The sequence below is a fragment of the Thermobia domestica genome, chromosome 9, assembly GCF_964235325.1.
Source record: "Thermobia domestica chromosome 9, izTheDome1.hap1.1, whole genome shotgun sequence".
NCBI lineage: Eukaryota > Metazoa > Arthropoda > Insecta > Zygentoma > Lepismatidae > Thermobia > Thermobia domestica.
In genome coordinates this window covers 152,252,173-152,279,333 of record NC_137462.1, presented here as the reverse complement: position 1 = coordinate 152,279,333, position 27,161 = coordinate 152,252,173, and the positions used below count along the sequence as shown (strand labels likewise).

The following is a 27,161-nucleotide window of genomic DNA, read 5'->3' as shown; positions in this document are numbered from 1 at the left end:
CCTATCATAAGATATGGGTACATTGGTGCACCCCGGGAGGGGTACCTTGGCCCACCCCTTAAATTTTGGAAAATGCCCATTTTAAACATTTGGTATTATAGTACAGGACCTCAATATGTATCATGATAAATTTGGATGGTCCACCTCGTTCCCTTTTAGGGGTACAAAATTGCCAAAAATATAAATGTAAGAAATATGTTGTACCACGTGTTTGGTTTTTTGGTCCAATTTATCCCCTTGGATGAGATCCTATTACCTTATATGATTACAGGGATCTATTTCCTATCATAAGACATGGGTATATTATTGCACCCTTCTTAAAATTTGGCAAGGGGTACACTGAAATTGTCCAATTTAAGCATAGTACAGGACTTCAATATGTTTCGGTGGTCCTATTGCCAAATTTTTTTAGTACAACCACGTGTTTGGTTATTGACTCAATGTATCCTATTTGATAAGGTATGGACGGGTATCCCCTTTCAATTTGGTATAACCCCTCGGGTGTAGTACGGTCACGTGATCGATGATTTGGTTTTGATGCGCGACGAGGTCCCTGGTCAATGTTCTCTAGGAATTAGGTGGAAACTTTGCACAGGGTTCTCGTCTTATATTGCATAGTTCTTTAGGAGAATCTGATAATGTTGTATGTGGAATGAACAATAAAAACACATAGGTCAGCATAAATTGTATTTTATTCATATTTCTGGTTTCTTCTTTTTCTTTCTTGTTACACTAAGGTATTGACAATGTTTGTATATTGAGCTGGGTTTCTTCATTAGACCGCCTCCTCTTCTTGATTGTGATGATTTGTTTCCATGTTTTGCAGCATAGCACCCGTTTGCAAAACTTCGTATTGTGAATTCTGTAAAACAGAACGAGGAAAAAGATGATTAGTATAGAAATAGATGATGATTAAACAATACATTTGCAATGATAAATATGATAAAATTACCTGGAAGGTATATTGCAGCAGTCTACGATCATTAACCGTGGGTACTGTTGTGAACAAATATTGAATTTCACGCAGAGATTTTCCTTGGGCTTTACAGCACAAATAAAAATAAGCATAATAGCCACATACGGATGAACCAAGACTTTGCATTTGGCTATTATTATATTTATAGTATATACAATGAAGTTTTAAGAATGCAACATGTTGTGGTACATAAGGAGGAAGGCCATAGCTGTCAAAATATTCTCCAACACCGCGATTATCAATATAAATTGCAATCCAATGGCTTCCTAGTTTTGTAGATGGATCTGTATTTACAATGATTGCCAGAGGAAGAGAAAACCGTGAGGGTAACTCATCGCTTGCAAAATGATTTCTGAATAATGGACTACCGTTTAAAGCACTAGCTAATTGTAATGTATTCAACATCGTGAATGGAAATGATACATAACGTATACGTACCTTGTAATTTAAAAGTCCAGGATAATGTTGCGCTGGTGGTCGATCTCTAGGAGTGAGGAAAACTCTCCATACACAATACAGTTTGCAGATGCTGCTAATTTCTCTTGGAAATGAACTTCCAATCGGATGGCTCCATGTCGTTGTAAATTCCAATAGTGACAATCTCCAGCAGAAGAATCGGGAGTTAGGTCAAATACAAACAGTGTATATCCATTCTTGTAGTCGGTTCTTGAAATTGTATTTCCAGTATTGGTAAAATGTATGCCAGAACCTGAGAACAATGTGTGGTACGATGAAATGTAGAGATTTTCTTCAAAGTTGGGTTGCAACGGTTTTGAAGGTACAGCTTTTCCATCCACATACAATGTAAAGAAATTAATGTTTAGATGTTGAAATTCAAATGGATTGCTGGTAATAGTTCCACTGGATGCTTCATTCGATGTAAATCCTACAATAATACGATTTGGCAATGTTCCCATAAACAGGTTATCAATAGTTTTGGATTGTATATCCTTCGGGATGGTAAATGATTTCATTTGAACCCTTGTCAGAGGATACTTTGCCGGTGTAGATTGTAAAATTTTATTGTGTGCCAATTTGACACTAGGGCTAATGTTGACTTTTTTCACCTGCAACGATGCATCTAGAATATTGATTTTTGCACTGACACCACTTTCACCGGTCATGAGACAAAAGTTTGGTTTTGCAGGAATAAGTTTCACACGTAATTCCACTCCATGAATTAAAAATTTATCTTGATTAAAAATGTCACAATGAAGATGTCCAATCATATCGAATTTCATACTTTGTTTTGTCAGTTCATAGCGTTGTTGAAATCCTTTGTTCTCCCTGGTGGTTGCGTTCATATGACCAGCCGTATCTTGAAACCACATTGCTGTTTGTAAATGTGTATTTTTAGCTCCATCACTATAATTGAGCAGTTTTTCCAGGTACGAACGATATGGATGATTATGTGACGGAAATGAGATCAGTTTATTGTTCAAGTAGATTTGTACTTCACTAAACATAGCATTTAGAAAATCATTGACAGGTGCAATTATTGCTTTATCCGTTTCGGTGAAGGATGAACCATCTGCTTTCACAATTTGTGCTTGGATGTACAATAAGGTTTGTGGCAAATCAATATATTCATCACTGCTACCACTCACTACAAATTCTATTGGTGAATTTTCAGCTATTGAACTAATTGGTTTGTAGCCAATAATACGATTGTCCAGAACACTGGTTTGCGTGGGTAATGTTGAAAAAATGTCCAATTCACTTTTTACACATTCACAGGATTGATGATGTAAGAAAGTCATCGTTGAATTAATCAAAAATATCTGGTGACGATGTCAATGATCTCTTCTTCTTCTTATGTGATAATTTACGTCTCTTCGTAGGATTGATGGTGTTGTTGATCGTTGGAAGGTCAACCTCAAACTGAGAGCAGTCATCCCATTTTCGTTTATGATATCCACTTCCCAGCATAGTTTTCAACTTATTTTTAGCTTTTTCTTGTAAATTTGATTTTGCCTCTTGCATACGTTGATGAAACGATTCTTCCAGCGGTTGATTCGAGATCACAACATCATTAATCATATTGGCACCTGATTTTAATAATTCTTTTCCCACAGTTTTAGCTCCTTGCTTCACAAGTGGTAACACTGAACGAAATAAGCCACCAAGGAAATTTCCAATGCCATGTCCTGCTTGATAGGGACTTCCCACATAGACGTTGCCGATACCGGATAACGCTTGTTTTTGGTAGTATTGCAAATACGGATCAGTCATGATGACGACGACGGAAATGTAGTTTTGTACACACCGTTCCAAAGGTGAATGGCATACGATGACCTGTGCTATCCCTTATATCGATTTGTATTTGCTCAAAATTCATTTTTTCCACCGGAACATAATGTGCAGGATTAAAGATTTATACTGCATGACTTCCAAAAGTATGATTCACAGGATCCATGTTGACAATTCGTAGCAAGGGTACCATTGTATCTCCAACAATGATAGATTCAATAATGTCACAGTAGACGTACATTTGTGATGGTAAACCTAATCGTACATCCGGTGTATATTGTCCCTTTTGCATATCTTTTAAATCACTTTTTGGTTCAAATCCAAGCATTAAACTAACACTTGGTGAGATTTGTACAGAAGTATGGATTTCCTTATTGGGATGTCTTATGAGGCATATATTATTAGTTGCATCATGAGATATAAATAAATTGGTTTCTTTATGATGTATATTAATTGCATGAATAAGATCCCGTATATTGTTATAATAGCGAACAGGGATCGTTACAACCTTCCACGGTTCTTGATCATTACTACTTGATGATTTGTAATATATTTTATTGTTTTCACTGTTAATGTTCAGCAAAGAATGTGGATAATGAATCTCTACAATTGCCACATCCCATTTCTGGCGAAACTCTACACGTCGTTGTAATTTCGTAATATATGAAGTCAATGTATTTTCTGGAAAATAATCCATGGAACTATTACTGGGAAGTGTAACGTAAAAATCTTGATCAGGTTCCATTCTTCTTCTTCTTCAATGAAGTTGCAGGGATCCACGAATTGAATGAGGAAGGATATCCTTTCCACTGGACGAGATACTCCTTTCTGTGACCTTTTGTTCTTGTACGTAATATTTTATCGATGAGGAACGTCGAAGGGAGCGGCACTGGTTGTAATTCTTCTCTGTAGAAAACACCATCGATGAGTTGATGATTTAAATCCTCTAGTCGATACACTGGTGGGTTTCTTGGTACAATGGCTTTTACTCTGAATATTTCCCAAGTCCAGTTCTCGAGGTAACCCTTGTCAAAGATACGTTTTGTTTTACTTATACGAACAGTATCACCAACAGATAAATCCGTATCTTGTTTTGAACGTTGTAGCTTTTTGTCGTATAAGTTATGCCACACCTCCAGTAAATTGTCCTGAGAAACGTTTGCTGGTGCCATTTTAATACTGGAATGCCGACTTTCATTGTATGCTTTTACAAGTAAAGGCAATACTTTGATGTAATTGTATGTTTGATATTTGGTAAAGTATTTCCACATACGATGTTTCAGTGTCTGATTAAATCTTTCTGCGATGCTGGCTTTAATATCTGGATCCTTTGTTGTAACATGTTGCACGTTGTGTTTCCTGAGGAACTTTTGTACTGTCTTGTTGGTAAATTCAGTTCCTTGATCACTACGTAGCACAATTGGTTTCCTCTCCTGGAAAATCATTTCAAATGCATTCACTATATCCTTGGCACTTTTTGATTTTAGTGGTACAGCCCACCCGTACCGACTAAACACATCAATCACTGTAAGAATATAGCGGTAATTGTCATTATAGTTTTGAAGGGATTGTAAATCATTTAAATCACATTCCCATTGATCATCAATATTGTTGACAAGATAAAAATCTCTACGGAAACGACGACGTACAGGACGATGTAACGTGTAGGTAGGTTGTTTGTTTAACCAAAGTTTTATTTTGGCTAGAGGTATAGATTTTCCTGTGGCTTGCCATAATTTCTTTGCAGTAGAAAATGATGCAAGGTGTGCTGGATTGTAATAAATGGATTTCAACTTTTTGTTCATGGTTTGTACGTTGACCATTGTGGAATGATACGTTTTCTTTTTGGTCGGACTTCTAAAACATCATCATCATCATCTTCTTCTTCTTCTTCTCCGGAAGAAAATAATTCAGGTGCCGGTTTTGGTGGTGCAGATCCTTCAGATGCTGTTGTACTATTATGCTTGACAATCAGGGTTGAAAAAAAACATGTTTTTTTTAAAAAAATCATAAAAAACGTTTTTTATGTTTAAAACATGTTTTTTTTGTTTAAAACGTTTTTAACGTTTAAAACAAAGTACTTTGTTTTAAACAAGAAAAAAACGTGTTTAAAACGTTTATTTTGTTTAAAACAATAATCTACATAAGCATATATATTACATTTTTACACTCTTAGGTACTGCTTGCCATCTATATTCAACCGCTAGATCAAATTTCGGGAACTTCCCTAATCTCGATCCGCCCAAATGTTCAATTCCGGAGAAAAAATCGGGATTTTCCCGATCTCCGTTCACAGAATATGTAGTTTAGTTTCTTTGTGTTACGTTCTACTGGTCGTCTGCATTCTTCATCTTTAAACTCCCATTGACGCAACTGCTGTGTCAGGGTTTTAAACCTCAATGGCTCAGTCTTAAACCTCAAATTAAGGCTGGAAGATGGTTTTGGTACGAATTTATTCCTCAAAGATGCAACTTTCCTGGTGTGCATTTTATGTATGTGGGAGGAGGGTAAATATCGTGTTTTTTTTGTTTTGTTTTCAACAGTTTTTTGGGGGCCGTTCCCCCTCTTGGGGGATAGATTCATAAAAATTGTTACATGAAGCAATGAAGTAGGTTACTACATGGTAATATCGTGTATTTGTACCAGGGTTGGCTGGTTTAAACCAAAAAACGAAAAATGTTCCTAAAAGTGTAAGTGTTTGTAAAATCTTGATGAACACACGTTTGTGGGTTATCACGTTTCACTCCCGTATATTATTCGTATTATATTCAGACCTAAATTCCCCATTCATTACTCAAAAAGATTATACTGCATAAGCAACTTTATATATATATATATATATATATATATATATATATATATATATATATATATATATATATATATATATATATATAAGTTTATAAATGTTTGTTTTGTGATTTTTTTGTAGTTATTATTGTTTTTATTTAATTGCAATCAAAGAAAAATTCTAAATATTGTTTCCTTTCAATGTTTACTATTGATAAAATACATCGAAATGCCGTACTTTTTGTGTGGGGGGGAGGGGGGTCAGACCCCACGAGAGACATTTAGTGAAATGAGAAGTCTCTTTGGTATTTATTTATGTATAAATGAGTCTGAGCCAAAGTGGACTCAAATAATTCGTATCTTTATTCACTTTTCTTACTAATATGCAAATTAAGTCGTTGTATTTCTTTAATTTGGACCAATAAAAGTTGCTGTTAACTAACTCGAACTAAATTAGTTCTTCTGTACTCCGTAGTACTTTGAAATTGTCCATATGTAATTCTGTATAATGGTTTCACTTGTGCAACTGTTTATCTTTTTGTCCTTCTGAAATAACTCTTGACAGTTAGTTATATTAAGAAGCATGTAAAGATCAGTATAACGTATTTTTATCAGGATTCCTTCGTGAGTGAGTCGGCAGACGTATCGCATTTGTGGCCAATTAGTCCTGGTTCCGAGTTCAAATGGAGGACAATTTCTCTCGGATGTAACTCGAGAAACGATTTTTATTCCGCTTTAAGCTTATGTGATCCCTTCCAGCATAACCCGGTAGTTGCATAATAACATCAAGGCGAAACAAACTTATTTCTGTCCATATATGATATGAATATATAGAGCAAATTATTTAAACCAAAAGAACCTGGTTTAAACAAAAAAAAAAAAACGGTTTTTTGTTTTTTCAATAAAAACCACGGTTTTTGCCAACCCTGATTTGTACTTCTTGCTTATTATGGGGAGCAGGGAGGGGACAAAGTTAGCCAATTTTTGGAGTTTCAGTTTTTTGACGTAAATTACATTTATTTTTACAACAAACATCAATAGCTCAGTCCTTAATTAAGCTAGAAAGGTGATTTGGTACCAAAGTATTTTCGAGAGATAAAGCTTTCCGTCAGGCCGAGAGAGGGAGGATGAAGTTTTTTTTTTCATCAATTTTTTTTCATCAGGTTTTGGCGGATATTCCTCCCCTCTGTGTGGTACATCCATAAAAATTGGTATGTGAAGCAATGAAGTAGTCCCCTACATGATAGTAACCTGTATGTGTACTTATTGTTTATAGAGGAAGAGGGGGTCAAATTTGGTTAATTTACATTTATTTTCGGGACGGTCCCGTTTAACACAAGATATATTTCACTGAAGTGGTCTAGAAGCATAATTCTTGTTCGTATACATGATGTTTGCAGCAAAAATGATTTGCATATGGACGTGGTACTATAGTGGGGGAGGGGAGACAATGTCTAATTCAATGAATGTTTTTCTGCGCATATTTTTTTTTTTTAAATATTTCCTACATAAAACGAATTCATTACGCAGTGGCAGCAATGGCTACCATTTCTTATATTATTGTCACAAGTATGTGGCCTACACATTAGCATCATTTTGTCAGCGCAGGTAACTGCAAGGGTTGCCAGGGCCCCGCAAAGTCAATATTTTCATATTTTTAATGATTTTTTGTCTGTTCTTTTTCTACGAATACGGCGGGAATTTCACGCATATTATCTCGTTGGAATTTGTGGTCTATAAGCTTTTCAATGGTGTATATCTCATGAAATGTTCAAATACTTCACTTGAACTTCTGTTGGTTTAGTTATAAGCACACTGATGTGCAGAATTTCGTTTAGTAATTGCTGTTATAATAAGAATATAACTCTGCTTGTAATTTACTCCATGCACAAACCCTGCGGAGGATGGGTTGTTTGTTAGAAAATTAAATTAGCTTCTTCAATCTGATATTTTAGTTGTTTTAAACATGTCCAACCAGCATCGAAAAAAAACACGTTTAAAACAATTTGTTTAAAACGTTTAAAACAAACTGAATAAAACAACAACCCTCGTTTTAAACATGTTTTAAACACTTGTTTTAAACATTTTGTTTTAAACATATCAACCCTGTTGACAATATAGTTTAATCTCCGTGGATTACCAATCAATTCTTGAGGTGTGTTTGACGATGCAAGGTAGTTGCAAAACAATTCCCAGCCTTGAGGATTAGAATGTTTCCTCGGTCGAGTCACATCGCACATTAAATCTACAATATTGGATCCATGTAGTTTATTATCGTTGATGTACACTGTTCCTTTATGATCCCACGTAATTGCGTCATCTTGTTTTAAACGACGGAATAGTAGTTCGGCTTTCTTACGATACATTTGTGGTATTGCGGCTAAAATTTCTTGTTTCGTGCTATCGTCAACATTCGGGACGTCACCATCAGGTTTCATTGATGTAATTGTAAGTGGTATTGGTTCTTCTTGTTTACGTATCACATAAAGATATTTCTGTAATATTCTATTGTACTGATTCCATTTTTCTTCATCACTTGGATACGATGTATTCAATATAGATTGCATTTCACGATCAAGATTAGATTCTCGATTTTCACTCACACGGGATGATGATGCATGCATTCGTTGAAGCATTTCTGGTGGCACTAAAACCATCTTCTTGCTATGTTCCATGATGATTATTGTTTAAACAAAATACTGGATAACACACTTCCTACAATAGGTGCAAGTAATGCAGGTAAGAATCCTCCTTGTTGTACGGCTAAATGTTTCTTCTTTTTATCCAATGATTTTGTATTGTCTACGAGATAGCGGAGCGTGTTCTTGTAACGCTTTAATCTTGACTTCTGCGCACTTGTCAGTGGAACATTGCCTTTTAAGACATTATAACAACATTCACAAATACTATGAATTAATGAAGCATCTGCATTGGCAATAATAGCTTTACGCAATCTTGGTTTAGCTTTGTGCAGAGCACGTAGCAGATCAGCGTGTTTCACTGTAGGAGACATCGTGACAGACTAAGTCATTCTTTTCACATGCACAATAATTTAAACATGTTTTGTTGGTACGTAAACATAATGATGCAGATCGTCAGGAAAAATATTTGTACGAAATCGCATTTCATCGGGTGTATCTTGTTTAAGATCCATCAGTAAATAGCCATGTGGATTTCTTGTTGCGTCTGCATAACTTTCTTGTAGAAACAGTGGATGTTCAGGGATGATTTGATAACTCATATGCTTGATTTGTGACTTGTCACGTGGATTTTTAAACAACACCAAATACGAACAATTTAAACTCATATTTCTATTTGCTTTACTTTGATGAAATACATTTTGTGTTATAAAGATCACACTAATATTTCGATGATGTGATCCTTTCGTGAACATATCAACAATATCACTATTAACTTCTCGCATATGGTCATCAATAATAATCAAATGTGGTCCATCTTGAGGCTGAAAATCTTTCATTCGTGGAAGTCCTTCGTGAAATTCTACTGGAACCGGCATTGTTGCATACACGTCTTGCCATTCTGCATAATACCAATATATCTTACGAAATTTTGCATTGATCATGGTTGGGAGATGTGACAGTAATCGCTTCACAAAATACGTTTTTCCACACCCACTAGGCCCTGCGAGAATACAGGTAAATGGATGTTTCCACTGTGTATCCATGATGAACACTAACACCTTGTTTCAAAAATGATGCGTATTTAAAGCGAGTACAAATATTTTTGTTTTAGTTTGTAAATTCTTGCACTCACTGGTGTGAAAAGGAAAAAAAAAACAGTTCATCTGTTTATCGAGTAGTTGAAAACCGTTTATTTGTTAATCGAATAGTTGAAAACCGTTTATTTGTTAATCGAATAGTTGAAAACAGGATAAAGTTTAACGGTTAACCGTGAAAGCTGATCACTGTTTGATTTAAATTCTATTTGAAAAATTTTTCGTTTCAAATTTGTATTGAAATTTTTGTTTGAAATTTTTTTTTCAATTTTTTTTTCAAATTTTTTGTTTCAAATTTTTGTTTGTAAATTTATTGTTTCAAAATTTTTTGTTTGAAATTTTTCGTTTCAATTTTTTTTGTTGAAAATTTTTCGTTTCAAAATTTTTGTTCGAAATTTTTTCGTTTCAAAATTTTTCGTTTCAAATTTTTGTTTTGAAAAATTTTTAGTTTCAACATTTTTGTTTAAAAGTTTTCGTTTTGATTTTTTTTAGTTTGAAAAGTTGAAAAAAAAAAGTTTTAAATGCCAAGAATCTTTCCTATCAAAGTTTCCACCTAATTCCTAGAGAACATTGACCAGGGACCTCGTCGCGCATCAAAACCAAATCATTGATCACGTGACTGTACTACACCCGAAGGGTCCTACCAAATTGAAAGGGAATACCCGTCCATACCTTATCAAATAGGATACATTGAGTCAATAACCAAACACGTGGTTGTACTAAAAAATTTGGTAATAGGACCACCGAAACATATTGAGGTCCTGTACTATGCTTCAATTGGACAATTTCAGTGGACCCCCCATTGCCAAAATTTAAGAAGGGTGCAACAATATGATAAGAAATAGACCTCTGTAATCATAGAATCTCATCAAAGGGGATAAAATGAACCAAAAACCAAACACGTGGTACAACGTTTATATTTTGGCAATTTTGTACCCCTAAAAGGGAACGATGTGGACCATCCAAATTTATCATGATACATATTGAGGTCCTGTACTATAATACCAAATGTTTAAATTGAGCATTTTCCAAAATTTAAGGGGTGGGCCAAGGTAACTCTCCCGGGGTGCACCAATGTACCCATGTCTTATGATAGATAATGGACCCCTATACATGACCATATAACTATATAAGGTAATAGGACCTCATCAAAGGGGGATAAAATGTACCAAATACCAAACACGTGGTTGTACTAAAATTTTGGCAATTTTGTACCCCTAAAAGGGAACGAGGTGGACCACCCAAATTTATCATAATACATGTTAGGGTCCAGTACTATAATACCCAATGTTTAAATTGGGCAATTTCCAAAATTTAAGGGGGTGGGCCAAGGTACCCCTCCCAAATTTTTCAAGGGGTGCACCAATGTACCCATATCTTATGAAAGGTAATGGACCCCTATACATGAGCATATAACTATATAGAATAATAACACCTCATCAAAGGGGGATAAAATCGACCAAAAACCAAACACGTGGTATAACGTACTGCTTACGTTTATATTTTTGGCAATTTTGTACCCCTAGAAGAAAATGAGGTGGACCACCCAAATTTATCATCATACATATTAGGGTCCTATACTATAATACCCAATGTTTAAATTAGTCAATTTCCAAAATTTAAGGGGTGGGCCAAGGTACCCCTCCCAAATTTTTCAAGGGGTGCATTAATGTCAGGGTTGATATGTTTAAAACAAAATGTTTAAAACAAGTGTTTAAAACATGTTTAAAACGAGGGTTGTTGTTTTATTCAGTTTGTTTTAAACGTTTTAAACAAATTGTTTTAAACGTGTTTTTTTTCGATGCTGGTTGGACATGTTTAAAACAACTAAAATATCAGATTGAAGAAGCTAATTTAATTTTCTAACAAACAACCCATCCTCCGCAGGGTTTGTGCATGGAGTAAATTACAAGCAGAGTTATATTCTTATTATAACAGCAATTACTAAACGAAATTCTGCACATCAGTGTGCTTATAATTAAACCAACAGAAGTTCAAGTGAAGTATTTGAACATTTCATGAGATATACACCATTGAAAAGCTTATAGACCACAAATTCCAACGAGATAATATGCGTGAAATTCCCGCCGTATTCGTAGAAAAAGAACAGACAAAAAATCATTAAAAATATGAAAATATTGACTTTGCGGGGCCCTGGCAACCCTTGCAGTTACCTGCGCTGACAAAATGATGCTAATGTGTAGGCCACATACTTGTGACAATAATATAAGAAATGGTAGCCATTGCTGCCACTGCGTAATGAATTCGTTTTATGTAGGAAATATTTAAAAAAAAAATATGCGCAGAAAAACATTCATTGAATTAGACATTGTCTCCCCTCCCCCACTATAGTACCACGTCCATATGCAAATCATTTTTGCTGCAAACATCATGTATACGAACAAGAATTATGCTTCTAGACCACTTCAGTGAAATATATCTTGTGTTAAACGGGACCGTCCCGAAAATAAATGTAAATTAACCAAATTTGACCCCCTCTTCCTCTATAAACAATAAGTACACATACAGGTTACTATCATGTAGGGGACTACTTCATTGCTTCACATACCAATTTTTATGGATGTACCACACAGAGGGGAGGAATATCCGCCAAAACCTGATGAAAAAAAATTGATGAAAAAAAAAAAAACTTCATCCTCCCTCTCTCGGCCTGACGGAAAGCTTTATCTCTCGAAAATACTTTGGTACCAAATCACCTTTCTAGCTTAATTAAGGACTGAGCTATTGATGTTTGTTGTAAAAATAAATGTAATTTACGTCAAAAAACTGAAACTCCAAAAATTGGCTAACTTTGTCCCCTCCCTGCTCCCCATAATAAGCAAGAAGTACAAATCAGGGTTGGCAAAAACCGTGGTTTTTATTGAAAAAACAAAAAACCGTTTTTTTTTTTTTTTTGTTTAAACCAGGTTCTTTTGGTTTAAATAATTTGCTCTATATATTCATATCATATATGGACAGAAATAAGTTTGTTTCGCCTTGATGTTATTATGCAACTACCGGGTTATGCTGGAAGGGATCACATAAGCTTAAAGCGGAATAAAAATCGTTTCTCGAGTTACATCCGAGAGAAATTGTCCTCCATTTGAACTCGGAACCAGGACTAATTGGCCACAAATGCGATACGTCTGCCGACTCACTCACGAAGGAATCCTGATAAAAATACGTTATACTGATCTTTACATGCTTCTTAATATAACTAACTGTCAAGAGTTATTTCAGAAGGACAAAAAGATAAACAGTTGCACAAGTGAAACCATTATACAGAATTACATATGGACAATTTCAAAGTACTACGGAGTACAGAAGAACTAATTTAGTTCGAGTTAGTTAACAGCAACTTTTATTGGTCCAAATTAAAGAAATACAACGACTTAATTTGCATATTAGTAAGAAAAGTGAATAAAGATACGAATTATTTGAGTCCACTTTGGCTCAGACTCATTTATACATAAATAAATACCAAAGAGACTTCTCATTTCACTAAATGTCTCTCGTGGGGTCTGACCCCCCTCCCCCCCACACAAAAAGTACGGCATTTCGATGTATTTTATCAATAGTAAACATTGAAAGGAAACAATATTTAGAATTTTTCTTTGATTGCAATTAAATAAAAACAATAATAACTACAAAAAAATCACAAAACAAACATTTATAAACTTATATATATATATATATATATATATATATATATATATATATATATATATATATATATATATATATATATATATATATAAGTTGCTTATGCAGTATAATCTTTTTGAGTAATGAATGGGGAATTTAGGTCTGAATATAATACGAATAATATACGGGAGTGAAACGTGATAACCCACAAACGTGTGTTCATCAAGATTTTACAAACACTTACACTTTTAGGAACATTTTTCGTTTTTTGGTTTAAACCAGCCAACCCTGGTACAAATACACGATATTACCATGTAGTAACCTACTTCATTGCTTCATGTAACAATTTTTATGAATCTATCCCCCAAGAGGGGGAACGGCCCCCAAAAAACTGTTGAAAACAAAACAAAAAAAACACGATATTTACCCTCCTCCCACATACATAAAATGCACACCAGGAAAGTTGCATCTTTGAGGAATAAATTCGTACCAAAACCATCTTCCAGCCTTAATTTGAGGTTTAAGACTGAGCCATTGAGGTTTAAAACCCTGACACAGCAGTTGCGTCAATGGGAGTTTAAAGATGAAGAATGCAGACGACCAGTAGAACGTAACACAAAGAAACTAAACTACATATTCTGTGAACGGAGATCGGGAAAATCCCGATTTTTTCTCCGGAATTGAACATTTGGGCGGATCGAGATTAGGGAAGTTCCCGAAATTTGATCTAGCGGTTGAATATAGATGGCAAGCAGTACCTAAGAGTGTAAAAATGTAATATATATGCTTATGTAGATTATTGTTTTAAACAAAATAAACGTTTTAAACACGTTTTTTTCTTGTTTAAAACAAAGTACTTTGTTTTAAACGTTAAAAACGTTTTAAACAAAAAAAAACATGTTTTAAACATAAAAAACGTTTTTTATGATTTTTTAAAAAAAACATGTTTTTTTTCAACCCTGATTAATGTACCCATGTCTTATGATAGGTAATGAACCCCTGTATACGTCCATATAACCATATAGTGTAATAATACCTCATCAAAGGGGATAAATTAGGTCAAAAACCCCCGAAATTTGAATATTTGGCAATTTTTTACCCATGAAAGGGAACGACATAGACACCCAATACTAACAAAGGTACATACTGTGGTCCTAGGCTACCATACCCAATTTTTAGATTTGGCAATTTCCAAAATTTAAGGGCGGCGGTCCTATGTACCCCTGCCAAAATTTAGGGGGTGGGCCAAGGTACCCCTGCCAAAATTTAGAGGGGGTGGTCCTATGTACCCCTAGGTTATTGACCCCGGGCCAAGGTCATTGACCTTTGACCTATGACGTCATAAAGGTCGGGGTCAAAGTCCAAACTTCGGCAGGGTGCCGCGATTACTACTTACATCAAGTCAAGGGATTTTTGAAGTAAGAAACTTGTAGATAGCGTTTCAAACATTACCTTTCACATTTAAGTAGCAAACATTAACTTTCACATTTCACAAATGTCTATATATAAATATGAAAGTCACTGTGTTTGAGACTTCATACCGCTTGAACCACGAGACGTATCGCGGTCAAATTTGCCGCATAGATGAGGTTCGGCCCTGGAATGTTTTTAATTATTTCACTTTGACAGTGCAACTTAGGGGAGAGGGGATATATTTAAAAATGATCGAAAATGACTAATATTTGTGTCGAATCCATAGTTTTCGGGGTCGCTGCGACGAATAGTAACACTTCCGATGCTGTTTAAATCCAAATTAAGTCATTTATGCCCAAAATGAAACTTATTCTGCTCGAGCGAGGAACGGATATTCTGCTAGTTATGAATATATATTTAGTGAAGTTCTATTTTATTCACACATTTTAAACGTTAATTTTGAAATCTACTACATGTTTGGTGTTATTGCTAATATACTTAAAGTTTTTACTAAAACATTTTTATTCTTGAACTTTAATCTTAAAGCTCTATAAACAGTTCGTTGGAACTACAAAAGCTATGCATTTTTTATTTCTATCGAATGACTGATTTTCTTTGATTCTTGAGGTTATTATTTTTATTTTCTAGTGTTTTTTTCTTTAGAATGTAGTAATTGAATGTTATTTCACGTTATATTGCGCTATTTTGAAAACAAAGTTGCAACGTACTGTTACAACATCTCAATACTAAAATTAAAAACATTTAAGAAAGCACAGAACTTCCCAGGCGAAAAACCGCGGAAAGGAATTTCGTTTTTTTTTTTTCAGAATTTCTTGTCTGACTTAAATATGTCAATACATAATAAACTAACAAAATGAACTACTATGTAAAATGGTAAGCATTAAAAGGAATTCAGCAAAAGTAGCATTTTATACATTTTCAACTATCGCGGATATTTTAAGTCATTGTAATGTATCTTGATTATAAATATTATTTATTAGACCCATTTTGAAAATTTAGATTTTACAACTTCACCAGAATCAGTAGTAAAATAGGACTTGCTGTATTTTATTTCATTATTCATTTTGGATAAATCAATATATTCTTTTCTAACAAGTATTACATATTATTTATTACTGTAGTTAATGATATAGCAACAATGACTTTAAAAATAAAAAGAATATGCATAACGTAGTTTTAAAGAAAAAGGACATTTTAGTGTCTCAACTGCAGTCAGAAAAGTGTTGAAAAGTTTCATAAGGAAATATTGTCCTGGCCAAATAGTGACGTCTGGTACCCTTACGTAACATGCGTGATCTATTAATGTATATTCTTGTATGATTGAGGCATAGCAAAGGATTAACATTTAATCTAAATTTGAAATACTTAATTTCTGAATTGCATAAACGTTTTGATTTTATTATAAGAGTAACAAAACATATAAGTGATACTCCTGAAATCAAAATGTTATATTCTTATAACATTTTTATATTATCTTATAATATCTTTAAGTAGTTAAATTAGAATATGCTTGTGAAATCCGAGCCCTTTATTTTCAAACTCACATGATGACACAGAACTTGTTTAATAAAAAATTCTTACTTGTTTGTTTTTTATAAAAAGTAAAATACATCAGCTAAAATAAATAGCATATTATATTCTGATATGCTGCTGGAATTTTCTATTTCTACGCTAATTACCCGTAGACTACCTGCTCAAAATCTTTTATTGTATAAAATTATTTATTATTTTGTTAATTGGCAAATCTTTATGCTACATATTAACTAAATGTATATTTTGTGCATTTGAGATCACATACAACCATTTTGTTAATAAGCCGTTGAAATACTACTAAAATCAACATTGTCCAGCAATTAAATTATGTAATCATCACAAAATATTAATTGTTAAGAGGATACAAATTGATTTATCTTTGCCTTATGATGAATACGTTGTTATAATTCACAAATTTGATTCAAATTTATTTATCTTTGCCTTATGATGAATACGTTGTTATAATTCACAATTTTGATTCAAATTTATTTGTACAATTATCTGCGTATTCATATTTAATTTGAAGTGTTTAATGTATAATTATGTGTTTTGCAATTTATGATATATTTGAAGTTATTCTTGTATCTCCATCATTACCACATCAATTTTTCATGTATTCACATATTATATGTATTATTTTTACTTGTACTTCTTTTTATTTCTTGTATTTCTAATATTATTTCTTTGTATTGTAATTTATCGAACGTATCCTTTTATTTGCCATTTCATAAATGGAGCATATTGCTCTGTCAATGGTATTGAAATGAATAAAACAAATAAAATAAAATAAAAATAAATTATCTTGATCTACTCGAAGTGGACCATTTTGATGCATAACAAATGTAGCCTATGGTTTGATGGCATTGTACTGTATGTACATATTCAATTACATTTGAGTGCATCTTGATTGGTTTCTTCTGTCTAATACATGTGTTACTGCGGAAGTTAAAGATAATTCTAATAATTATATTTCATGTATTCCATTGCTTTAATCTAATATATGATGATCTAATCCAATGTAGTAATTTCATATTATTTGAAATATACACACCATTCTTTGAATGTATTATATACTTACGAGAAGAAAGAATGTTCGTACATCTCTTTCCCAGTAATAAATATATGAAATCCAGTTGAAAGTGGAAGATATATTCTTCTCTAAGTAGGACATCGAATAATTAAACAACCAATAAGGATCTCCTACCCACGTGTATGTCTCCCCGAGACTATACATATTTCTTCAGTTATTAAGCGGAGTTGACATTAGCGACGCGTATAGAATGTGGTAAGAACCATGTTTGGTATCCTTTTGGCTATGTGCCTGACAGTAGGTGTCTGATAATTCCATCAAATGTTATACGGGGACTAGGTTTGTGTCTGCTTCCTTTTAGAACATCCGGAGTTCTTTCTAAAAGAAAAGAAGGCGTCGAAATGGAAACGTTGTCTGTTCTAAATTTGTCGTTCCATGTGTATCTTTATACCTGTTGTTTTTGTTTCCTCTGACTATTTAACAACAACAAAGTAAAGCTCACGAGACATTTTAAGGCCAAACAACTTTTTTCACTTAGCCATTCGTCTAATGTAAAACGGAGGACAACAACAACAAAGAAATAATTTATGGCAAAACAGATCATAGCAAAACTAAAAATATCTTACAGAAGAAGTTAGGGGATTTTTCACATTCATTAAAATTTCTTTCAAACTTAAAATATAATCATTCAAACTTTTGTTTCAAAAGATCAAACTCAATCCAAAGTACGAAATCGTGGAGGAATGGGGGAATTCCCCAACTTAATATTCTTGGAATAATATTCCTAAGTGATTAACACATTAGTAAGTTATTGGGGGGTGGGTGAATAAAGTAACATCTTTGTCGGAAATTTTCAAATTAATTACAATATTTCATATGACGAGCGTATTGACTAGTGGTTAATCTGTACCTATAATCTTGCATAGTTTAATAATTATAGATTAGGGTGGGCCGATTTTCAACTTTTTTTTTTCAAAATCGGTTAGGCGAAGCGGTTAAAGGATGTCTCTTAATGAGCAAAGTGTACCAGACTTTTTCAGAAGCTTTAGTCAATGCCTTCATATGCTGCATCGAGGTTTGATGGAAAGGTATGCAACACGCACCACACTGTACAATATTTCACACTTGTAACTCTTATTGAAACGTTTGTGTTGCGAGCGAAGCGATCAAGAAAAAATTACCAAATGCATTTCTTTGTAAACCGACATCAATATTGATTTAATAGGGCTCCAATACTTTTACGGGGCACCGCGTCGTTTACTCCTTTTTAACACTTTTTCTTTCTATGTGCTCTTTCTGTGTGCTCTGGTTATCCGCATCCGGGACAACCGCCCCGCTCGCTCCTCGCCTAGCTATAGCTCTGTTTGTGATCAACAACATCGTTGGAGTTCTCAACTTTCCTTCTACATTCTCATCCTACCAACTCTTACATAATTATTCATTCGCTTTCATTAATCATATGTTTCCTTTAGCTTGAAGGACATAAACACAGAACGTCCAAACTAATCATGATTTCCTTTTATTTTTCACTGGAAACGTGAAATGACGTTATTGTTACCACCTCCTTGTCTCCAAAACAAGGTGATTCGGATGAGCGAAACTATTAATGGTGGAAGCTCCCTTGCTGCGTCATTATTTGTTTGGGAAAGAAGAGTAACTTTTGTTTCAACGTAAGAGTCTTGATTCCGAACTTAACTGGAGAGATATTTGAATATTTAAGGGGACAATTCAAAAATTTGGGTACATTGTCTGCTAATATACAGGCACGTAGCCAAGGGGGGGATCCGGACCCCCCTTCGAGACCAGAAATGAAAAAAAAAATTAAGGAAGGATGAAACAAAATGAAATGAGAAAAAGAAGGATCAGCGTTAAAAATAAACTACAGGAAGCTTTCGGTTACTCTTTCTTATGAGGAGATTTGTATTACTTGCAATACACGATGGCGAGGGAGCGAGATATCCTGGAAGAGTCAGGGAATTTGAAATTTCTAGAAAAGTTACAGAATTCTTAGAATTTCTGCTACTAATCAGGGAGATTTCAAGCTTCCGAAAGCGTAGTGTCGTTGTGTAACAGTGTGGACATTTTTTTTAAAATCATAATTTTTCATCACATCCTTGCAGTATCAAACATGTTACTTCAAAAACAATTTTCTACTGTTCTTTTGACCTGTCATTTGGAACATACAGTAGTTGACGGAATAATAAAAACAAAAATTTATGTAGAAAGAAAGTTCTGTTAACATTTGATTCAACAGAAAATGGAACGCAGATATTGTAAAATACTTTACAAGACATTATTGAGTATGTACTGTTTATGTACTTTTTATAATAGTTGAGGTCATAATGAAAGGAAAATTGTTATAATTGAATAAACAGAGGAAGGACGTAATTAGTATATAATCTTTTTCAATACTTTTTTTTATTATTATTTTACTCGAGATTTCTTCATAGTTTGTTATTAAAATACTTAGCAACATATCCTATTTTATTGTCCTAACAAACCAATATATGTTGATGGTAAAGTAGTTTAGATTGATCGAGCTCCTGGGCCTTCAGAATTTCATGTCATGCCCCGCCCCCTTCCGTTACGAAATCCTTGCTAAATGAACCAATATATGTTCCAGTAAAAAAGTTTAGAATGATCGAGCCGCTGGTGTGATGACCACAGTATTTCATGTCACGGACACCCCCCCTTCACAAAATCCTGGCTACGTGTGTGTAATATATGTGTAATATATATTACAACAATACTTATATATGTTTGCTAACAAAGAAAAAATGATGGAGAACCCTTCAATTTACTGTATGATTTTGCTTCCGAATTGGGTTTTTCTGCTTAGAAATAGTGTTTACCATTAAAAATAGATATGAATTATAACATTTGAATTGTAACAAAACGTTATTAATGATACCCAATTAGAAAAAATCCAGTTGTAAAATCATAAGTAAAATGAGAAGTTAAAGCCGCTGTAGATACCTAATGACCAATGTACAGTAGTAATATTTCAGTTGTTTTGAAAATTTGCGTTGTTACAAACATCACCAAATTAAAAAAAAAAATGCATTTAAGATTATATTTTAATGACTTCTATTTTAAGTACTTCTGTGTTTTTCTAGAATTTCAAACTATGCTATTCATAAGTGTCGGAAGTCTTATAGAGCAGTCTGTCCATCTGTCGACTAGTATCAGAGCAAAATACGGTAAGAGATATCAAGAAACGGGGTTTTGCAATCGATTCAGCGTCCTAAGAATAGGTTCCACTTCCTGCGCTAAAACCCTCTATTCGAAACGGAAGTGGTTGAAATTAACCATTTCCGGTTTCAACATTTATTACTATAGAACGGAAATGGTAATACATAGCGATATACATTTTTTTTTTGAATCTATGCAGTGTCTCAAGAGGTATCATCATAACCCGCAACACTATATCGAAACCGGAAGAGGTTGAATTTACTAGTACTTCTGGTTTCAATACTGGTTTTCATAAAGTAAAAACTGTTACAGATATCGAGAAGCGCTGTTTTGCAATCGATTCAGTATCCCAAAAATAGGCTCCATCTTCTCCCTTAACACTCTATTCAAACCGGAAGTGGTTCAAATTAACCACTTTCGGTTGCAGCCTTTATCCCCAATTTTTATTTATTTATTTTATTTATTTATTTATTTTTTTTATGGATTTAGCGTCCGAGGAATAGATTCTATCTCTGATCTTTTACTCTATTCCAGCCAGTAGTTATAAATGTACTACTTAAAGTTTGAGTATTAAAATCGCATAGTTTGGAAGTCTATATAGTTCCACACTGCGAAACGAAATTCTCTAATTTGATACTCTGTCTTTCTTTGTCTTTGTATTTAACATTTTTTTAGTTTTTTATGTAATAATTTTTTCTAACTTTTTTTAAGTCACAAACTCTTTGAATAAAATGAGTATTGCAAGCAAGAAAAACATTTGCACTGGGGAACACCATGATTTTAGAGAGGTCTAAAAGCGACATTGTCAAGAAAAGACTGGGAACCCTGCGTTAGAGTAATGTATTTCTTTGTTAATGCTACCCATACACACACACACACACACAAAAAAAAAAAAAAAGCTTTTTCATTCTTTCTTAGGAACGTGCTAGAAACTATACCAAATAAAAATTCAACGCCGAAGAATGTTAAAACTTACTGCAGTTCAAAATAGTATCCGTCCGTAGCTGGTTCAAAATAGTATCCGTCCGTAACAAGTAGAAGATAAAGCTTGCTAGTGCCCTGGAGAATCCAGTCGAGCCTTCCAGTGATTCAATTAGATGGCAAACGTCCAACAACAAGGGACAATCTTCCTCTTTCTTTTCTTTTTCTGTTTTTATCTAACTAAAGAAACAAACAGCTTTTATTTCTGAGCAAAAACAAAAAGAAGAGGTAAAGTCTCTTTGCTAAACATTTTTGAGTGAGCTTGTGTGTGTGTCTGTGTGTGAAGGAAAAAGAAAAAAAAACAGTTTTTTGTTTTTGCTGTAGAAGAACGACTATTTGATCTTTCAGTATTGTGAGCCATGAAATTTATAATACAATTTTCTCATTGACTTATGAACTGGTCTAAGAAACAGCAAAAAGGAGTTGCACTTGTCATACTTAACTTCCAATGCTGTTAGTCGATTCATTTATATTCATATTTTATCAGCGTTTTCTTTTATTAATATTATTATTTTGCGTTTTACGTAGCAATTTGCGCAATAAATTTAAATTTGTATCGCGGTTTATACTCTTCATATAGTATTTTCAGCAGCATTGGAAATGCAAATTATTTATATATTTTACTGTTTTACGTGGAGATGAAATAATTAAACTATACAATTTTGGTCTATAATGGACACGTATGATAATGACAAGAAAAATGGAACAAAAGTAATGAATTTTTCACTAACTGTCATTCTACAGATTACCGAAGATAATACGTATCTAGTTTTCAATATATCCACATGAATCCGTAATGCCGTTAAAAAACGGGGAATCGGTCTTACGCACCCAAAGAAGTGAACCTACCTATATATACAGTGACTAGCAGAATTATTCGGACAGATCCAATGAAATACATATAACGGGCTATGGCTCCGAAATGAAAACATATTTTGTACACAACAATACATAAGAAAAAGGAGCTATATACGCATACCTGAAAAACACAATGAAGCGTGTAGTTGCTGTCAACAGAACGGATATAATTAATCGCAATGAAAATCATACCCAAATTTTCCCCAGCAAAATTATTTGGACAGTACGACATTTGTGAAATAATGTGAGCACTATGAGACGTGGCTCTAGTGCTGAGGGTTGTGTTAAGTACTGTAGTCGTTATCGTGGCAGTTAGATACAACAATGCGTTGTCAACACGAAGAATGGGTCAAAGAGGAAAGAACACAACACTTGAAAAGCGGCAATTAGCAATTTTTCATTATGAAAAAGATAAAAGCTGCAGAAAAATTGCAGAGATGTCGCAAATGAAAAAAGTATAGTATGTGATATTATCAAGCGATATAAGGTTGAGGATAGAGTTGATTTCCTCCCCAACACGGGACGTCCAAAGACATTCTCGGAGAGACAGGAATCCGCAATAGTCCAAAAAAAAAAAAAAAAAAAAAAGGATCAACGAATCAAGGATCAACGAAAGGATCAGTAAAAAAGAATCAATCAGCTTCAAAAATCGCTGCCGAGGATGGACAATAAATGGGGATCGACGTGAGTCCCGATACAATTAGAAGAGTCCTGAGAAGAACTAGTTTTCATGGCCGCGTAGCATGCAGAAAGCCTCATATCAACAAAACAAAGAGGAAGAAAAGACTAGTTTTGCGAAATAATACCAGTATATGGGTGCCAACTGGTGGAACTACGTGATTTTTTCTGATGAAAGTAAGTTCAATATCTTCTGTTCTGATGGGAAGGTAATGGTGTGGAGAAGAAACAATACCGAGCTGGAGGAACAAAATTTGCAGCCGTCAGTAAAATATAAAGGAGGGAGCGTAATAGTATAGGGCTGCATGTCAGCGTCTGGAGAGTTGGTGTTCATTGAACACTCAATGAACAAACACTTCTACCTGCAAATTCTCAAAGATAATTTAAAGAAGAAGGCAGAAAAATGTAGATACTAGATACATTCAAATTCTACCCGAAACAGAGCTTATATTGTAAATCTGTGGTTACTATACAATTGCCCAAAAACATTCCATCCCCCTCTCCAGTCTCTAGATATGAACCCCATTGAACATTTGTGGGATAAACTAGAGAAACAAGTTCGAAATGTGTTATAAACTAGAGAAACAAGTTAGAAATGTGTTATAAACTAGACAAGCAAGTTCGAAAAATATGCATAACCTCGAAGGCGCATCTGAAGGACGTGCTTCGTCAAGAATGTGCCAAGATTATTGTTGCATACACTCGCAAACTTGTGAATTGTATGCCAAATAGACTACATACAGTTCTTAAGCAGAAAGGACTGCCTACTAGATATTGAGTTTTATATTTTTTACTCGATAAGTGTCATATCTGGTAAGGTGTCCGAATAATTTTGCAACACCCAAATTCGTATTGTGTTTGTGTTGATCTCGCTACTTTACATTGTTTGTTAAGTTATTTTATTTTCGAAGTGTAAAATTGTTTATGTATGTTGGATGTCAGAGAAAATGATAGCATATTATTTGCATTTGCTTTTTCTTTGAAATAAATCCCATCTTTTGTTCAAACACTATAGTGTCCGAATAATTCTGCTAGTCACTGTATATATTGCAATCGGTATTATGTGGGCAATGGAATGAATCAACTTTAAAAAAATCAAACAGTGTTAATTTCCTACCTCATGTTGTAGCCAAATGATGACCGGATATTTATTCTTTCTACCTTTTGGAAAAGTTATAAACCTAACACGTTTCTTTTTCCGCCATTTCAGTGAAAAGCAAGAGAACGTAGCAAATGGATATTTCTGCACCGGTGCGATGTAACGAAATACGTAACTACGCAAGTGTGTCATGTATTGACTCCTTACCGCAGTGGCAGCTTTAGCGGGTAGGCCGGGTAGGCACAAGCCTACCCAAAAATTTTAAAAAATATATAAACCCTAAAAGATACAATAAAGAGTAAATATATTTTCCACTATTTATATTAATGGTAGGTAATTATTTAACAAATAACATCAACCACTACTGTAAAAGTAATTTCCTAGTGTCATTAATCAAACAAATTTGTCCAATTGATGAAAAATTTGTGTTTCAGAAAGTAACATATTCTCAAATCAAATGTGTATTATGTATCCATAAGCGAGGGAGCGGGCTTACCCAAAATTAAAATCCTAAAGCCACCCCTGCCTTACCGAGGACAGAAAAGAGAACTGCAGGCAGAAGTCCCGTGTTTTTGCTAATTATCTAATTTTCGAAAAGTGAGCTGAAGTCTTGCATTTCAAAAGCCCATTGAGTCGTTTTATTCCCATATGCTATAAAATATCGAAATGCATATCTTTGTCGTCAATTCTATGGTCAGTCTCTGGTAATATGATCTCTATCTAGTACATAGTGGTTTGGCATGTATTATTCACAACCAAACAAGTATTTAAAGGAAAATGTCGAGTTTTCGAGGGAACATTTATTACAACTGAATGCGATCACATGAAAGAAAGACTATATGATGCCGTTTTCTTGTTAAAAAAAAAAAAACAGCGATAATAAATTCATTGACCTAAAAATATTATTATCCTTTTCTCTTTTCCCTGGACGGAAGTAGGTGTTATTTATAAATTTTGATCTCCTGGTTGCAAATTTGAAGTCAGATATGCGGTATCGGGTCTGTTTTCTCAGGAACGTTTAAATAAAATTTTGAATGAAATTTATATATATTTTAAAAATAAAATTGTTATTTTTATGTACAATACAAATTATATTTTTAAAAAAAATATGTACGTGGCACATTTGGATATCAGAAGCTAAACCAATATTTACAATTTAGTATTGATGCAGATTTACTTAACCATAGACTGGCAAAAATAAAATAAAATCTAGTAAATACTTACATGTATGGAACACCCGGTGTAGGTATAAAGATGTAACTGAAATCAATGCATTTATACATTGCCAACCAAATAAAAGTGATAGTCAAGTGACAAAGACATTGACATTAAGAAACGTGGAGAGTGTGTCACGTGTCAAGTTCCAACAGTAACCTGCGACATTGACACACCAGATCCTTCTTTTGTATCACTTCTGCTGGATCTGAATTGATTGGTGAAATAACTCACCATGCTCATCTAGGTCCTTGCTAAGACACAGCTCCTAGGTTTTTGAGAAAGAAAGGCAGGTTGGTGTGTGAGAATTTCGAGCGACATATTGCATTGCATAGTGTGCAGATTTGTCAACTTCTCAACTAGTTGCACTTAGTTCGCACTTTTGCTATTTCCCAGAAAGTTTTCTGAGACACACTTATGAGAAATCTAGTTTCTTCTCTGCACCTCTGTTACTTTTTTTTCTGTGGAATACGTGATATTTTATCAATTGACATATATGGGGGCCAATGAAAACACCTTGTAGTTTAGCATCTGAGATATTTGGAAACTTTTCCTGGAGTATTTAAATCCTTGTCCTTCCATTTTCAACCCTTTTATAAATACATTCATAAGGCCCAATATCATGTGAAAAGGAGGCACAGAGATTTTCTTGGTAAAAGTTTTAGTCAGGCAAATCCTTTCTTTTCTTATCACTTAGTAAATCACAGAACAAGATTGAAGTAAATACAAAGAAACCAGCATATGAGCACGGAAAGCTTTCGACACAGCCTTTCCAGCCATTATATGAATTACTGTGTTTCCTGCATATATCGTTTGTAACACATTTTCAAGGCCTGAACCTTCCATGAGATATCTGATTGCTCGTTGAAGTGAGTCCTGAAACTTTTCTTTGAATCTATTGTCGCCACCCATGATAGATGCTTTCCAAGAAAGTTGTTGATCGAATGTTAGAATTGGAGACGGACAGATCTTTCTGTCAAATTACAAATATACCTCGTAGTTGATAGAACACACGTCACGTTACTAGGTTGCAGGCTGATAATTGGGAGAATGACAACTGATGATGAAGTGATAGTAGCATAAGAAAGCGTAAACGTTACATACAATAAGAAATCAAGAAGAAAAGAAGTTAAAATGTGTCACGTAAATCAATCTTTGATGCTCTCAAGCCACAACCCTTAAAGAAATTATATATAATTCATAGATAAACATGAAAAGAGAGTGTTAATCAGAGCAGAGGGTCGTCAATGAAGACGGAAGAAAAGAGCTCGTTTCTTTCAAATTGTCCAAGGGTTTGGAGAACTGATATAACAACTGTGCAATAAGCATTTCAAGATTTTTCAGGTGAAGAATCCATAATCTTAGTCGTCGAGAGAAAGGTAAAGGAGACAGATGATATGAGAAATTAGGATATTAATACTATATACTTGTTCTCCATTTGGTCAACCATATGATACTGATTGAAAAAAAAAAAAAAAAACTTTTGGGCACTAGAAACACGATATTTTCCTATGAGCTTATAATAGGACTTAAAAGCGTACGAAACGTCTATTTCACTGCAATTCATGCTGCGGCCTAAATGAAATACAATCTGAAATAAAAGAAGAAGACCTTATCAACATAGGAATTACAGATTATTCACACAATTTATTACACATTTAAAAGTAAACATCAGCAATACTGACCACATCAAGGTCTGGAATCGCAGCATCGCATTGGACAACACTCACATCTGGAAATTGTG

General features: G+C 34.0%; 1 protein-coding gene across 1 annotated transcript; it reads right to left on the bottom strand.

The window, feature by feature from the left end:
- Positions 1-668: 668 nt before the first annotated feature.
- LOC145661061 (uncharacterized) lies at positions 669-26,329 on the bottom strand. The gene is made up of 3 exons (XM_081726499.1): positions 26,145-26,329; positions 1,415-1,577; positions 669-862 (listed from the first exon to the last, which is right to left on the bottom strand). The coding sequence occupies exons 1-3, from the start codon at positions 26,327-26,329 to the stop codon at positions 776-778; spliced, it is 435 nt and encodes a 144-aa protein (XP_081582625.1). The 3' UTR covers positions 669-775.
- Between the last annotated feature and the right edge of the window lie 832 nt (positions 26,330-27,161).